The 14,620-nt window shown below is 51.8% G+C and overlaps 3 protein-coding genes across 3 annotated transcripts; 1 reads left to right on the forward strand and 2 right to left on the reverse strand.

Annotated features, from left to right (window-relative positions):
- Window positions 1–380: 380 nt before the first annotated feature.
- LOC34619709 (sedoheptulose-1,7-bisphosphatase, chloroplastic) lies at window positions 381–3,413 on the reverse strand. The gene is made up of 6 exons (XM_026335258.1): window positions 3,305–3,413; window positions 2,650–2,822; window positions 1,949–2,108; window positions 1,378–1,638; window positions 891–1,069; window positions 381–458 (listed from the first exon to the last, which is right to left on the reverse strand). Exons 1-6 carry the CDS (start codon window positions 3,411–3,413, stop codon window positions 381–383), a joined length of 960 nt encoding a protein of 319 aa, XP_026191043.1.
- Window positions 3,414–4,055: 642 nt separating this feature from the next.
- On the forward strand, window positions 4,056–10,317 carry LOC34619710 (xaa-Pro dipeptidase). The gene is made up of 13 exons (XM_026335259.1): window positions 4,056–4,205; window positions 4,714–4,819; window positions 5,192–5,336; window positions 5,553–5,655; window positions 6,023–6,175; window positions 6,312–6,389; window positions 6,480–6,574; window positions 7,082–7,175; window positions 7,632–7,826; window positions 8,807–9,020; window positions 9,308–9,365; window positions 9,790–9,889; window positions 10,264–10,317. The coding sequence occupies exons 1-13, from the start codon at window positions 4,056–4,058 to the stop codon at window positions 10,315–10,317; spliced, it is 1,545 nt and encodes a 514-aa protein (XP_026191044.1).
- A 1,268-nt stretch (window positions 10,318–11,585) lies between these two features.
- On the reverse strand, window positions 11,586–14,074 carry LOC113146815. The gene is made up of 7 exons (XM_026335266.1): window positions 14,038–14,074; window positions 13,475–13,544; window positions 13,164–13,314; window positions 12,746–12,857; window positions 12,237–12,370; window positions 11,852–11,881; window positions 11,586–11,672 (listed from the first exon to the last, which is right to left on the reverse strand). Exons 1-7 carry the CDS (start codon window positions 14,072–14,074, stop codon window positions 11,586–11,588), a joined length of 621 nt encoding a protein of 206 aa, XP_026191051.1.
- Window positions 14,075–14,620: the final 546 nt, after the last annotated feature.

A 14,620-nucleotide genomic window follows, 5' to 3' on the forward strand; every position in this document is an offset into this window, starting at 1 on the left:
TACGAAATTTCATTTGGATAGCCGGTCAAAGTTGAATGCAACATCGAATAAATATAATCCCTCACATACATATTGCCCCTCTACAGTGTATCCCTGGCCTCCACTATTCGGGCGCTTCGGGTGTCTTCTCGGGAGAGGCATCCATCAGGGCATGCATGGGCCGCCCCGACAGAGACAGGGAACACATTCCTAACAAGAGGAAAAGTGATCGATTTTAAGGCTCGGAGGCACCGAATTCGCATGCGCTGTGCTCCCAAGAAGCCGTGCACATAGCAGCCTCTGGGGGCCACGTGCAAATCTTCGGTTCAAATGAAGAGTCCAAAAAAGGCTCACTACATGCACGCGCGTTACTGTGCGCCTTTAGCAGCGTTAGGGGAGCTCTAGAAACTCTCAAACTTTTTAACTTCCTCCTCGGTTCCGCAACAGAAGGGCGTGCGATGATCCATTGCTTGCAGGGGCTGCGCACCAAACCACACACTTTGATCGCCCCGAGTACCACCCACCCCGAACACTCATGCACGTTGTAACGACTGAAGGATGCCTACGGAATGATTTTACCCATGATGAAACACACGAGAATCCTGATCGTGCGCTTCCGAAAACGCTAAAGAGGCGGCACACTGGAGGCGTCCAGTTCAGATTGCAACGCAGTGCCCCTGGAAATGCGATTTTTCGACCCTTCACCCAAATGCATGAAATTCTCTCCACGCGAGCGACCCCCTCAGCGTCAAACCATGAGACGTCTCGCACACGCTACTGCAACCTTCCACCGCTCCCACCAGGCCCCAAAGGCCGCCTTCAGACGGCGTGAACTCCCCCACTTCCCCCTTTCCCCCCCCAAAACGTGCTCCATTCGCTACCCCGCCTCTGATGCGCTTGCAGTTACGTACAACGTCAAGAGCCGATCCACTGCCAGTGCTCGTAGCGCCTCCAGCCGCTTCGACAAGGAAGGCGATGGGAGCAACCTCATAAGCCAATCGCAGCTTCGCGGGAGCCGCAGGACTCGCAGGATTGCAAAAGACGCCTTGGCTCTTAATGAACAGCTGATACACATCCGGCCCAATGCCTCCTGCGGACAGGTGAAGGTACACACGCGCGGAGTGGCGAGACAGACAGAGAAGGAGAGACAAATGAACGGCGTGGCAGAGAGAGAGAGAGACAAATGAACGGCGTGGCAGAGAGAGAGAGAGACAAATGAACGGCGTGGCAGAGAGAGAGAGAGAGATGGGCAGCACACGCTACTCTTTCCCCCATAACGAAAAAAAGCACACGATAAGATCGAGGCCTTTTCCACGCAGCGGAACTGGCCAGACAGAAAAGAAACTGCGCCGCTTTGCGGATTCTTTGAATTGTGCATTGAGAAGGTCACCGTCTCACCCGTGTAGCGAAGTGTGAGACGGTCCTTCATCCACTGCTGCAGCAAGGCGTTGTAAGCGGGCAGATCCTGCGCTGCTCTGAGATTGGCGGGCGAGAATATCTTTGCACCCGTCTTCGAAATCGTGCAGGGGCTCTTAACGACCACGGGAGACTCCCCGCTGCTGTCAGCCAACTGCAAGTCAAATGTATGGCCGCAAACAGAAAGCAGCGCTGTTGTACGCGGTCCGTAAATAACCAACAGGGAACAAACCTGCTGTCTGCCTGAGAAGATCAGCCGTCACACGGTCTACTTTGCACACATGTGAACATACATATATACACATGTCAATATATGTATATACATACATATATACACGGGTCAGTATATAATATGTACATGGACATGTATACATCTATAGAAACATGTGAATATAAATGAGATACACATGCGAATACATTTAATACATACATGTCCATATATATATATATATTGTATATATACATGCATGCACATTAGGAGACAGATCGACAGGCAAAGGGTCGAACGCAGCTGGTGTTTTTGTATAGGCCGTAGGGGGTGTTTTTGCACGACCTGTTGCGCCGATGAGGGTGTTTTCGCCGTTCCAATTTAAACCCTTTTGTCCAACTTGCCAGATGCCGAAGATGGAGGCGACTGCCCAGTTGCAATCAACAATGCTGCTTCCATCCAAAGGATCCCAGCACACCACTAAGGAACCTTCTGCGTTCATCTCCTGAGAGAGCAAGCCGCCCGCATCCCCAAGGAGCACACACGCACGCGCATATGTGCTCATTCGCATGCACGCAGGCTGCATCTCCAGAGGGCAAGCACTGAAACTTGTGTGTGTGTGTGTGTGTGTGTGTGTGTGTGTGTGTGTGTGTGTGTGTGTGTGTGTGTGTGTATGCGCACAGCGGTTAGGGGAGGGGGGAGGAAACGAGCGTGAGAAAGGCATATTTTTATATGCGAGAAAAAGCTTGCGCGGGTAGAAACGCGAAAGTGGTTTTTTCAAGGCCAAAGAGGGCTATGGAGGGACACATTTTTCTTTCGAGAGATATTAGTCGAGGAGACACTGGAGATAGCCAGGGAGAAAGCGGTCAGGATGAATAGAAACCTTCTAAGCAGCAGCAACAGCAACAAGCGCGAGGGCACCCCCGATGCAAGACACCGCACGCAGACAGAAGGAGAAAGGCAAGCAGAAGAGGATGATGTGGATTTGCATCGTCCTCGGGCACCTTTTCTGCACACAAGCGCTGGAAGTGGGCAGCCTGCCTCACCTTCAGTTGGGTTGCTTCTTCGCTGCTGACGGCTCTTACAACAGGGCACCCTTTTGCCCACTGCATCAAGAGTTCCTGTGCCTCCAAGTCGACAGACAGCTGCTGCTCTCCAAAGGTGTTGGTGGAGTTGGCAGCTGTCACGCGTGTGCTTCGAAGGGCACGCGAAATGTCTCCTGAACGGCAGCAGAAATACAACAGATGCCACTGAAGAGAAGCCTTCGCTATATGCACGGTGTGCTGAGCCACCATAAGGGCATGTCGTGCTGGTGGTGCAGTTATTATCGGATCCGACAACAGCAACAACCCTTCGATGATGCGCAGAGCAGCAGCACTTAAGGCCACCGCGCGATGCGCCTCTTCCACCAGGCAACACGCGAACGGAGGGGGGGAAAAGGGGAAAAACAGCCTTAAGAGGGGCTTCTTGAAGAACATGGAATGCAACGCTCAAGAGTGCCTCCCCATCTGACGGCAGCGGCGCCTTCCCATTGCAGTATGGAGGCTACGGCTCTCTACGCAGCTAAGCAGGGAAGATCTTGGCGCGGTACGTAGGACGCCTCCAAGTCTAGTCTAGGAGGGCAGACTTGTGTGGCAGACGTGGTGGTTAGAAAGGGGTAGGGGGGGAGTGCACACCCAGAAACTGCTGCACTATGCCCACCGCATTGCTCGAGAAGCGTAGGGATTGCGGTTTGAACATCCGGGTGTGCCGAGAGTTCGCACAGCAGTTCGGGGACACTGAGTCCAACATACGAGGCCAGTTTCGACATTTTGGACGTTGCAGAGCTGCGGAGAAACGCGAAAAAAACAGATGCACTCGCGAAATCCAGCGAGTTGCATGCACGCTCCCCTGTAGCGCGCAAGCTTTCAGCACGGCCAGCTGAAAGCACGGGGACGCAAGGGGCACACGGGCATTTCTTCTGTCTGGAGGCAGTAAGAAACACTAAAGCCCCTTTACAACCGCGAAATTTCAAGCTTCTATGCGCAGATTTGGGCTCACAGGCGGCTCAGGTGGAAAACCTGTGGGGGGGGTGGCTGTACACCGCACGACGTTCGAACTGATTTTCGTTGAAAGTTCTAGGAATTAGATGACTTCGCACAAGGTCGAAATTCGGGAAAAGAAGAGCGTTTGGCAACACAGGAGTAGGGGTGCACACCGGCCACGTGCGTCCCCGGGGTGACTGGGGGATGCTTGATCGCCCGAACACACTGCACACGGGAGGGTCGGGGCTGTTTCGTGGTCTCAATAAGGCGCCAAACGGCCTCGGCAGATCCTTTTTCCTCGAGTATTTTTGTCTTGTTAGAGGGTTTCCTTTTGCCGGCGTCGGCGATTTGATGGCATGGAAAACGCAGTGCGGGGTCCCCCTGAAGAAGGGGCAAGTCGGCTCGCCGTGAGCTGCCTAAGGGAAGAGATGCGCAGCGTGCTGCGTGATAATCAGCCAGAGCACAAGCCGTGGTTGCGCTGGCCGGGTACCTTCGAAGCGATTCTCGACAGTGATATGCAGAAGACGCTACGGGAATTTTTGACTAGCCCTTTGATCCACAGGGAAAGAATCAGGGAGGTAGGCAGGCTGCAGGAGGCTTCCTGAACAGGATACGATGCGCCAGACTGGCAGGGCGTTTTGGGAGAAGGCTGTGTCTAGGGAGGTGGCTGCTGCCCCTCCTGAGCTCCGATCATGGTTCTTCGTCTTATATCGAGAAACACCGAAGGATTCATGAGAATATACGTCATAGATGTACGAATTTACGTCTGTGTGCACGAACGTGTATCTGCTCAATGTGCTCTTGAATGTCTGTTGTGTGGGTGACTGGCTGGGGGTGTCGCTTCGGCGAGTGACCCCGATGAGGAGGGCCATGACATGGCCTGGAGTTTGGTTTCATTGGACTATGTACATGGTTTTAGAGCCGCTGCGCCTTTTCAGATACCTTTTTTTCCTTTTATCTTGCCAGCTGCCTCGCCTTCCTCTGAATTATCCTTGCTTGAGCCTTCCTCGCTCGAACGCGGTGACAACGACCGCAGATCTTCTCGCACCCCTGTCTCGATGCTGCGCGACGGCTCCTCCTTTTCAGGTTCAAACTAAATTTGCAAGCATCGCGGAGGCATCCGGAGTGGCATCAGAAGGGCACGCAGTTTTCCTACAAGGAGGAACTTCGGATGAATGGAGCCTCTATTCGTGTACGCCTCTTCTCGTTTCAGAGCGCGCGTTTCACAGCGTATCGTCGAGATGCATCTCATCATCTCATGAATGGTCTCCTGAATTTCCAATAGGGGATTTCCCTGTACCCACATATGTCTCGATATATAACATATCTATGATACAATAAATACTATGCATCCACATATTCATATTTTTATTCATCTGTTTACGCGAAAGGCGTGTTGGGAACGTGTTTTCGATGAGCCTTTACGCAGTGTTTCGAGGTGTACGTGTGAGATGCAATAGCACGTCTAGCAGCGTGTGCTCTGCCTCCTGCGATCTGCTGTCCCCCTCCTCCGCTATTTTCGCTTGTTTCGCTGTCGTGACTCTCCTGCGCGCGTTCTCCTTAGCCGACTGCACCAAGTGCCCCTTCCGCCAAGAGGCCTTCTTCCAGTACCTGTTGGGAGTCAATGAGCCGGATCTGTTGGGGGTTTTGATTCTGTCTCGCAAAGAAGTTCTTCTTTTCGTTCCTCGGATTTCCAAGGACTCCCTGAGGTACAAAGTTTGCGGACTGTCTTCCCTGCCTGCCGGTGTACACGCAGCTAGCACCTTCGCACATGTTTGTGCAACGCCTCTGTTTCTGGCAGGCTTCTTCCGTTTTGCGTGGCTACATAGCCAGGCGAGGATTGCATGCAAAGGAAGCTGCGATCCTCCCCTAGGAACGCGAAAAGCCCCCCAAAACGCATGCACTTGTTCTTTTCTGCGCTTCAGGTTCGTAGGCCCCCCCAAGAGCGTCGCCTTCTACCAGGAGCGCTATGGAGTTTCTGACGTCATTCCGTATGAGCGTCTCGACGAGGTCGAAGTGGAACTAAAGGTATGTGTGTATGTATAGCCCCTCCCCCCTCCCCCCCCAAACATATTACTACGAAAAGCACACAGATAAAGCCGTTTTCTGTAGACCCTCAACTCCCCTTTTAGGATACCAGTCTCGAGCGAGCGTTTCGTCTCCTCTAATGCTTTTCTTCGCGTCTAGTCCCCTCGTATCAAACCTCTCGTATTCTTTTTCTTCTCCTCCTCCTGATACTCCCCCTCCTACACCCTCCTACCCCTCTACCCTAAACCTTGCCCGTCCCTTTCCTTCCCTCCTTCCCTCTTTCCCTCCCCCCTTCTGCCGTACTCGAGCCACCCCTAACCTCCTCCCTGCTTCTCATATTTCCCCGTCTCTCTGTCTGTCTTTGCAGAGCCGTGGCGTCCACACTCTGCATGTTCTCCACGGCATCAACTCGGATAGCGGTTCTCCTGCGGGACCCCCCAACGCCCTCAAGAACTTCTCTGCCTTTCGCATTGACACCGCGAAGCTGCACGGCATCCTTGTCGAAAGCCGACTCTACAAGGTGTGTTAGGCAGGGCGCTTTGGGAAACTTTCTCTCGGCCTCCAAGCGGCGTACGACTTCCCTCAAAACTCCCAGCCAGTCGTGGCAGGTGCAGCCCCTTCGAAACTGCGCATGCGGAACTACTCCTGTCTGGCAGACACCCCTGGAAGCTGAGTTCTTGACCGCGGCTGCCTTATGTGCCTCGCAAGCCCACTGCTTTGTGGGGCGTCGCATTGCCAACTACGCGAGAGGGAGTCACCCACAACTTCCCCACAATGCCGTGCAGAGTGAAACCGAGGAAAAACGCACAAACAGCGGCTGCGAGACACGGCTAGTCGAGCTGCACGGCGAGGCCTTGTTCAAGGCTTTCGTTGGCGTTGCAGGAGGTGCCAGACACGTCGCTTACGACTGCATCTGCTGGTAAGAGCAGATGCTGCCCTTCCGCGGGTGTCTTCAAAGCCTGCTCTCTCAAACCGCCATCCAGTTAAGCCCCTACAACACACCAAAACTCTTTGCCAGCCACCCCCCAGACACACACACACACACACACACACACACACACACACACACACACACACCTACAAAGCCGGCTCTACGAAAGAGAGCACCTCGGACAAATTTCTGCACCAACATATATATGTGTATGAATACATATACATATATATTTACATATACTTTTATGTGGGTGTACGTGTATTTATGTGCATAGATGTGTGTAATGGCCTTAGTGTAAAAATCCGCGACCCCTGTCTAGACAGCTGGTTCCGTGATTTCCTATGTTCTTAGCTTCTTAATTCCACATCCTCTAAAGTGTCGGTGCAGTGCCTTCGCCATGATTGGCTGCATCGTATCGTGTCATGTCGCATCGCGTTCAAAACGTCTGCCTCCTATCAAGAACTGCTATCCTTGTCCTCTGTATTGCTTCAGTGCCGGCACACACGCATCAATTCTACACTACGGTCATGCAGGCAGGCCCAACGATGGCCTTATTAAGGACGGAGATTTGCTACTCTTCGATATGGTGCCTGTCTCGCATGCATGCCCTTCTTGCGTCCTCTTCTTCCTGCATGCATGCATCCTTGCGTGCTCACCTGTGCTTCCTCTGTGTCTCGCTTTTAGCCCTCTGCTTCGCGTTGCGCGATCTCCCTTCCGCACAAGGCTCCTCTGTCTTCAAGTGTATATCCACGTATATACTTTCGTTTCTGAATGCAAATGCGAGCCGCCGGGTGTCCTTAAGGCCACCCGTGTGTTTGAATGAAGGTGCATTGCACATGTGTATATTTATGTACATGTATGTGTTTTATGTGTGTATTTATATATATTTCACCTATATTTATTGCATATATGACTCTGCATACATGTATACATCCGTACGTATACATTCGTATCTGTGCGTGTGTGTATGTGTGTTGGCGTCTGTCATGAGGTTTTGAGTTTCCTGCTTCGTAGTTTCTGTTGTGCGCTGCTGTGTTAAAAGGGGGGCGATTTTTCTGGGTATGCCACGGACATTACTTTCACCTTCCCAGCAAATGGCGTCTTCACGGAGATGCAGAAAGCGATTTACTCAGCAGTTCTGGATGCGCAGCAAGCGGTTCTAAGGAGGATGAAGCCCGGTGAGAGATGGACAGCGCTACACCGACTAGCGGAACGCGTCATCTTGAAGCACCTCAAGGTAACAACATCGCTTCATTCCAACCTCCAGCCGCTGCTGCATCAACGCGTGAGAGACAGGAGCACGCAGCGTGACAGGCGGATGCTTGCGAGGTGGAGGATTGCACTTTTTCCGTCCACTAGGCACTGCAGACCGGCTCTCTTACGTAATAAAATGCGCATATGTGGCGTGCTGCTTCCGTTGCCACACGCACTCTCTTTTATGTTTCCCAAAGGCAGCCTGCGCGGTGATCCGGGAAGGCTTCCATGTGCTGCTTCGAAAATGGCTTGCTTCCGTATGACATACAGATTGAGTTGTTCTCCTCTGCTTACTGCCCATTTCGTGCTGCAGCCCGCACTCTTTCTCTCCTTCTCTGTTTCTGAGGCCTTCCAGCTCTGCAGTAGCATGTCTTCCTTTCTTGCAGACGGGAGGTGGGGGCAAGCGCCACCATCCGGATGCAGAGAGCACCGCTGCATACAGAAAGAATGCGCGACGCTGTACATATATATATATCTATACATACATATACATACGTACATATACATACATATACATACATATCTATTCGTACATATCTGTACATACATATACATATGTATATACACATGCATATGTATACATACGTATATATATATATATGTATACATACATGCATATATAGACGTACATTTATATACATGCATATCTATACGTACATATATAGACGTACATATACATACATACACACATATACATATAGATACATGTATATTCATACACATCTATACATACATATGTATACGTACATATGTATATATATACATTTATATACATACATACATATACATACGTACATATACGTACATACACATATACACACATATGTATGCATACGAAACCCTATCTGTGAGAAAAAGATGACTGAGAAAACCCTGCCTACTGCGCATCGTTGGAGGGCAGCCCTTTGACGCGCCTTTGTCTTTTTAGAGTTTGCTGCCTGCTGTAGTGTTGGTGTTTTTCAGGATCTAGATTTACTCGTTGGCTCGCTGGAGGCGTGTGAAGCAGCAGCGTTGGGGAGTGTCTTCATGCCACACGGTTTAGGGCATTTTCTAGGACTAGACACACACGACGTGGGAGGTTTTACGGCTTCCTCGCCTCCGAGCAACGAGCCAGGCCTGTGCTACCTTCGAACAACCAGAATATTGGAAGAAGGCATGTGCATTACAGTTGAACCTGGTAGGGAGACGGTTACATAGGCTCAGCGAGGCTTTTCTCCCAGGCGTGTGCGTGTGGTGTAGGAGGCAGTGTGGGTCGGTAATGCGTGGGCATCCGTGTCTCTTTCTCTGTCTCTTTCTCTTGCTGTGCGGAAACGTGCGTCGTGCGTGTTGTGTTGTTTTGAGTGATCTTCTTCGCTTTCTGCGGAGGAGGAGAAGAACGGGGGTATTCTGGAGCAGAGCACAAGTCGAAAGACGTGTCAACCCTCTTGTCGAGGGTTTTCTTTTGCCTGCCGCGTTCCCTTTCAGGCTGTTACTTTGTAGAGCATCTGCTAAAGAAGGCTGCAGCCGATCCGACACAGGCCTCGTAAGGCACCTGCACCTGAGTGCAGAGGGGTGGGAGGGGGCAACAGCGTTTGCTGCCTTGGCACTCTCGCCTTCGCTGCGGCGCGCATCAGTTTTGGGGTATCGGTGCCTCTGTCGAATCGAAGCGGGCAGAGTTGCGAGCAGAAATCCCTTCTAACGCTGTGGCATCTCCTGTAGAGAAAGGGAGAGGGAGAGAGAGAGACAGAGATATAGACAGACAGGGAGAGACAGACAGACACAGAGAGAGACAGACACACACACACACACAGAGAGAGAGAGAGAGAGTCAGAGACGCTACGACTGACAATCGACGACTGTTTCATAGGTCGCCTTGCGCGCTGCCTTAAGGCATGCCTGCTTCCTTTCTCGCTGCTACGCGGTCTGACTGAAACCTGGCTAGTTGTTGCTTGTCGAATTTCTTGCAGGCTCATGAACCTCCCGGAAATCCAGAAGTATGTGCATGTGGGAGGCGTCCGCCTGGAAGACGATGTTATTGTGACCAAGACGGGGATCCTGAACCTTACAGTAAGCTCTCTTTCAACCCGATAGAGTTCAAGTCTGCCTATGTATATATGTACATATATATATGTATATATATATACATATATATATCCTCTCTGCCGTAAGGCTGGCTTCGAATCACTTCCTATCCCGCCAGCCAATGACCCCTCAAAGCAGCCAGCCTTTTCTTGCGTGGAGCTGTTTAGCCTTTTGTGGATACAAAGCTTCTTCCGTCTCTCCTGCTCTGTAGCGCCCTTCTCCTGCCCTGGAAGTCTGCTCCCTGCAGCGTTGTTATTCTACCCTGTTAGGGATTTCCGCAGGAAGCCTCGCCTCGTTCTTTTGCGACAGCGGCGCACACGCCGACGGCCTCGTGTGCTCTCTGCTACGGGTGCCTGCAGGTAGTTCCGCGTGCAGTCGCAGACGTCGAAGAGTTGCTGCGCCTTGCCCCTTGAGCCGTAGCACAGAGGTGGGCAGAGACCGATAGAGGGAGGCCTGAGATACGAGAAACTCCGCCTCCTGCCTTTTTGAATCCACACGTTCAATTCGACAGCACTCTCACGGGGACAGATGTTTGTTCGCATGCCTTCTTTTTGACTCCTAGCTGCGTCGCAAGAACAGCTTTAAGGCTAGCAAGCCCACGCACACTCCCCATTTTGCGCTGCACTCATCAAGGGAGGCATAGGGAAGAAACCGACCCGCTTACGCGGAGCCTCAGGCATTCCTGCGTTCTCCAACTCCAGCAAGGCCGGTAAATAGGCACTACGCTGTAGATGTGCTGACTTTCCAGCAAGCGGCGGGCTGCCTAATGAGCCACCCCTCTCTCGAGAGTCTAATTACCTCGACTCGAAGATGCTTCCATACGAGCTGGCTAGTCCTGCGAAGTTGTTAGCTCCAAGAACGAAAGAAAAAACCAAGGGTGGCCAAAATAGTGCCCCTCCTCCTAGCTAGCACGCATGCTAAAAAACCAAGCGTATAAGCTTAGATAGGTGCTCGGCCCGCTTCTTGGGCCTTTCTTACTAGAAACGTCGCCCCTATCCTAAAGCGTTCGCCTGCAATAAAAGGAGAAAGGACTCCTGTTGCCCCCTCCCCACCCTCCCCCGTTAAGCCGAAACTGCTGGCAACAAAAGGAAATCTTGACACGATGTCAGAGAGTACAGTGCCGAATACATACAGTCCGCGCTATTCAGCATGCACTCCTTGCCTCGCGCACAGTATATATACATTTCCGCGAAGCGGAAGGGTCTTCCTTCTCACTCTCCCTGTCTTTGATAGTTCTCAACTCTTTGGCGTGCTGCCCACTCGCCTTCTTTTGCAACAGTGCCGACAGCAGGAAGAACGACCTACACGCTAATGGAGACAACAGTGACTGGACAAGTCAGGGGCCCGTTGTCTCGGTGCGTGCTCTGCAGACTCCGCGTGATCACGCCGCGTTTGTTAAGGCGGGTCGAGTAGGCGTGTGGGGGGTTGGGGAATCTTGTGCTATTGGCCGTTCTTCTTAGCGTGCAACACACGCGGCGGAGGGCCGTTGAGCAAAGAGACGCATGCCATGCAACACGAGGTGGCTTTCTCGTGTCAGTTGCCTCAGATAAACACAGACATTCCCAAGGAGGCCAGCCTCCCAGGTCCCCGCCTACTGTCCCTGTAAGCACCAGCAACAGCACAAGACCACCAGGGCAGGAGCTTGAATCGCGCGTTCGTGGCTCCGCTGCATGATGTCTCTTCAAGCCATAGGAATCGGCACTTCCTCCGTCTTGTGAGAACGTCCCCCGCAGCCACACATAGAGCCCCAGAAGCCGGGGTGCTGGTCCTGCGCGTAAAACAGATGACGCATCAAATCGAAGCAGTCATTCGATCAATTTTTCAATCGAACGCCTTATTGGAGGATGCACGCTTGAGTCTGCTTCTCGCCGGAGGCGCTAGCAACGAGCAGTGCCTCTCTATCGAACAGCTGACAAGGCGAGAAATTCCGGACGCCACGCGCCTCACCAGTCCAGGCACGTCATCAGATATTACGACCTTTCAAAAGCAATGAGCGCAGGCAGCAACGCACAAGACACGAAGACCATCGATCTGCGAAGCTCCATGATTCGCACGGAGCCAGTACAAGTCTGCTCTTTCCTGAAACATGGGAACTGCCTAGCGTGGGTGCGAGCCAACTACTAACTGGCAACGGCTGCTCCCCCTGAAGAAGGGCTGCAAAGCCTTCTAAAAGTGAAAACAACGAGACTCTCCCTGTACCGGAGCTAATGTGAACTGCCGTGAATGTGGCCGTGCAAGGAAGGCCCTCTGTCCGGGGGCGTTAGCTAAAGCAAGCAGACCTATTTTTACTGGCCTGAGCCGCGCTGTAGGAGCCGCGTGCCTCTCTCACCACTTTCGGCAATTCGTCTTCTTTGCCACTGGCAGGAGGAATCTCTGGATCGCGAGCTTCCGGCTCAGGCTCAGGAGGGGGCGTGGGTGGTTTTTCGGGTCGTGGGGTGGCGCCGTATTTTACAAGCAGCTCATACACTGAGAACGCGCGTCGCATCCGCATGCACGCCACGAGAGAGAGGAATTTGCATAGCCACTCGACGATGACACGGAACAGGCCATGGAGCAAAGCGCACTTGTTGCTCCGCTCAGACAGAGAGAAGGAAGGGTGATGAAACTACTGGGAGCGTCCGTATGTGTGGCGGTACTCAGAAAGGGAAGCTACTGCACAGCGACTGAGCGTTTCATACAGAAAGACGACACAAAAGGCAGCACGCAGACCAAACGGAAAGGATACACACACACTGCAGATGGAGGCATTACGCAACATAGTTATTGTGGCATTCACAATCAGATGTACAGGCACAACGAAAAAACCGCAAGACGGCACTTCCTCGCTCTCCAACTTCTCACTAGGGGAGCCTTTCTCGCATCGATCAAGGGCCGTTCGGCCTTCACTATCCTCATCATTTATACTTTTACTCGCTCCCCTTTCCAGCATGGCTTGCACCCAGTCTATGGGCACCTATAGAAAGCCACAGGCACAAGACCTAAAGAACACGAAAGGGCTCTCAGAACAAACACACACCAGCTGGGAAGGAAGAAGCAGGCACGGGCAGATCAATAGAAGCCTTGCCACACTGATGCTTGTTCAGACACTTGCAAGACTGGCATATAGTGTCCTTTTGCCCTCAACCGTTCTGCTGCTGTAGCACTTTGGTTGTGTAGATCGATAGGTATGCCCTCTATTATGCTACTCCCTCCAATTTGAGATTTCTTCCCTTGGATGCTTGCAAATGGGGGAGACAGGTGGCTTTAAAGCGCTAGATACCTGTTGATCGCACGCCGTCATGAGCGCGGTGCTGCCATCTGTTGCCTTTGTGTTCAGATCCAAGTCTTCTTGCGGCAGAAGGTATTCAATGACTTTTTTCTTTTGCAGCATGATAGCCATCTGTAGAAGAGTATACTTTGAAGCGTTGGAGCTGGGTAGGCGGACAAAGAGAGCGACAAACAAAGGCACAAACAGGACCGTGGAGTTTGCACTATCAAAGAAAACCCCACACGCATTCTCTTCCAGCTATTTTGCTCTGCCGCCCTTTCATGTAATGCTTGGCCTCTCTTGAGACTGGTTGCCGTCCTTACTTGTCTTCCATGTCTGACACGGGCTGATTCCAGTACCTCTTCATGGCCTTCACCGTTCCCAAGGAACCGTCTATAGGGAAGAGCACCATACGTGCGCCATGAGCCTTTCCTAACTAGACTTGTATGGCACTGAGAGCCACGTTATGGAGGAGCTCCGAATTTCAATAGCCAGTACTAAAGGCGTAGGAAGAAATGAGAGAGATAAAGACGTTATAGCACAAGTGGGGGCATGGAATTGTTTTCTTCTTGGAAATCGGATTCACGGATATGTTTGCTCGGACACTACACTTTAATGGAATACAAGAGAGACTGTGCTGGCTACAGAGCTAGCACAGGAGGACGCGAAGGAAAGAGGGAGAGTGAGAGTGCGTGGCAGGGAAGCTGGAGGAAGGGGAGGGGGCACAAAGATATGCCCCTCTCCATCTGTCTATACATGTGCATGTACTATTGTTCGGATTCACTTGGATTCTGGCAAATTGCATGAAATTCTCGGGAATTAGTACATTGATTCAATATGCAATACACTGGCCTCCTTTGACAACAAAGCAGTTTATCCTTCTTACTGGCAATAACTGATTTCTCCAAATGGAAAGTTGCCATTTTGCTTGTCTCTCTTCTTGAGCAGACAGCTTCAAGGATGGTCTGCTGAAGGGTGCGACGCAAAAACACAGCAAGTGAAACATATCCACACACCAGAAACCCTCGAAGGGAGTAACCAAAACTTCGCAAAGAACAACAGAATGGGAAGCCAGGAGGTCGTCTTGAGGGCCACAGAAAGCCACACGGCGGTTGCAGATAGGCTGAGATAAGGGCAGTCGCGGAATTACAGAAGAAGCTGCTGCGCTTATCGCGGCTGAAAGGGTACCGAGGCAATGACGCAGAAACGGGCTTGTAGGCTAGGCGTTAGGCCCCGACGTAGATATTCGCCCGGTACCCCATCAGAATAGTACAGGAAGAGATAATTGAACAGTTGAACCTCACCTTCTAATGAGCGAGTCCACTACCCTCGGTTTTATACGATAAAACGCTTCGATGCAGCGGGTGACGCGTTGCTGCCGTCACCGCCGCTTTTTTCGCTATTTGCCACTGCTGTACGCTTGAAGGACCTTTAGCCTTAGCAGTCAGAAAACATAAATAGCCATAAAA

This window comes from Cyclospora cayetanensis, unplaced genomic scaffold (assembly GCF_002999335.1).
Source record: "Cyclospora cayetanensis isolate NF1_C8 unplaced genomic scaffold, CcayRef3 CcayRef3_contig_63, whole genome shotgun sequence".
In the NCBI taxonomy this organism is placed as follows: Eukaryota; Apicomplexa; class Conoidasida; order Eucoccidiorida; family Eimeriidae; genus Cyclospora; species Cyclospora cayetanensis.

Bases quoted from the DNA above. Each gene is read 5' to 3' on its own strand.
- LOC34619710 (XM_026335259.1), top strand. From the start codon at position 4,056: ATGCGCAGCGTGCTGCGTGATAATCAGCCAGAGCACAAGCCGTGGTTG. The intron at 5,656-6,022 runs GTATGTGTGTAT...CTGTCTTTGCAG, and splicing joins AGGTCGAAGTGGAACTAAAG to AGCCGTGGCGTCCACACTCT. The intron at 9,890-10,263 runs GTAAGCTCTCTT...GGGTGCCTGCAG, and splicing joins CGGGGATCCTGAACCTTACA to GTAGTTCCGCGTGCAGTCGC.
- LOC34619709 (XM_026335258.1), bottom strand. From the start codon at position 3,413: ATGTCGAAACTGGCCTCGTATGTTGGACTCAGTGTCCCCGAACTGCTG. The intron at 2,823-3,304 runs GTGGGCATAGTG...GCTGCCGTTCAG, and splicing joins TACGCTTCTCGAGCAATGCG to GAGACATTTCGCGTGCCCTT. The intron at 1,070-1,377 runs GTGAGACGGTGA...ACCTGTCCGCAG, and splicing joins TCTCACACTTCGCTACACGG to GAGGCATTGGGCCGGATGTG.
- LOC113146815 (XM_026335266.1), bottom strand. From the start codon at position 14,074: ATGGCAACTTTCCATTTGGAGAAATCAGTTATTGCCA. The intron at 13,315-13,474 runs GTAAGGACGGCA...CCGCCTACCCAG, and splicing joins GTGTCAGACATGGAAGACAA to CTCCAACGCTTCAAAGTATA. The intron at 11,882-12,236 runs GTGGTGAGAGAG...TGCTTTTGAAAG, and splicing joins AAGAAGACGAATTGCCGAAA to GTCGTAATATCTGATGACGT.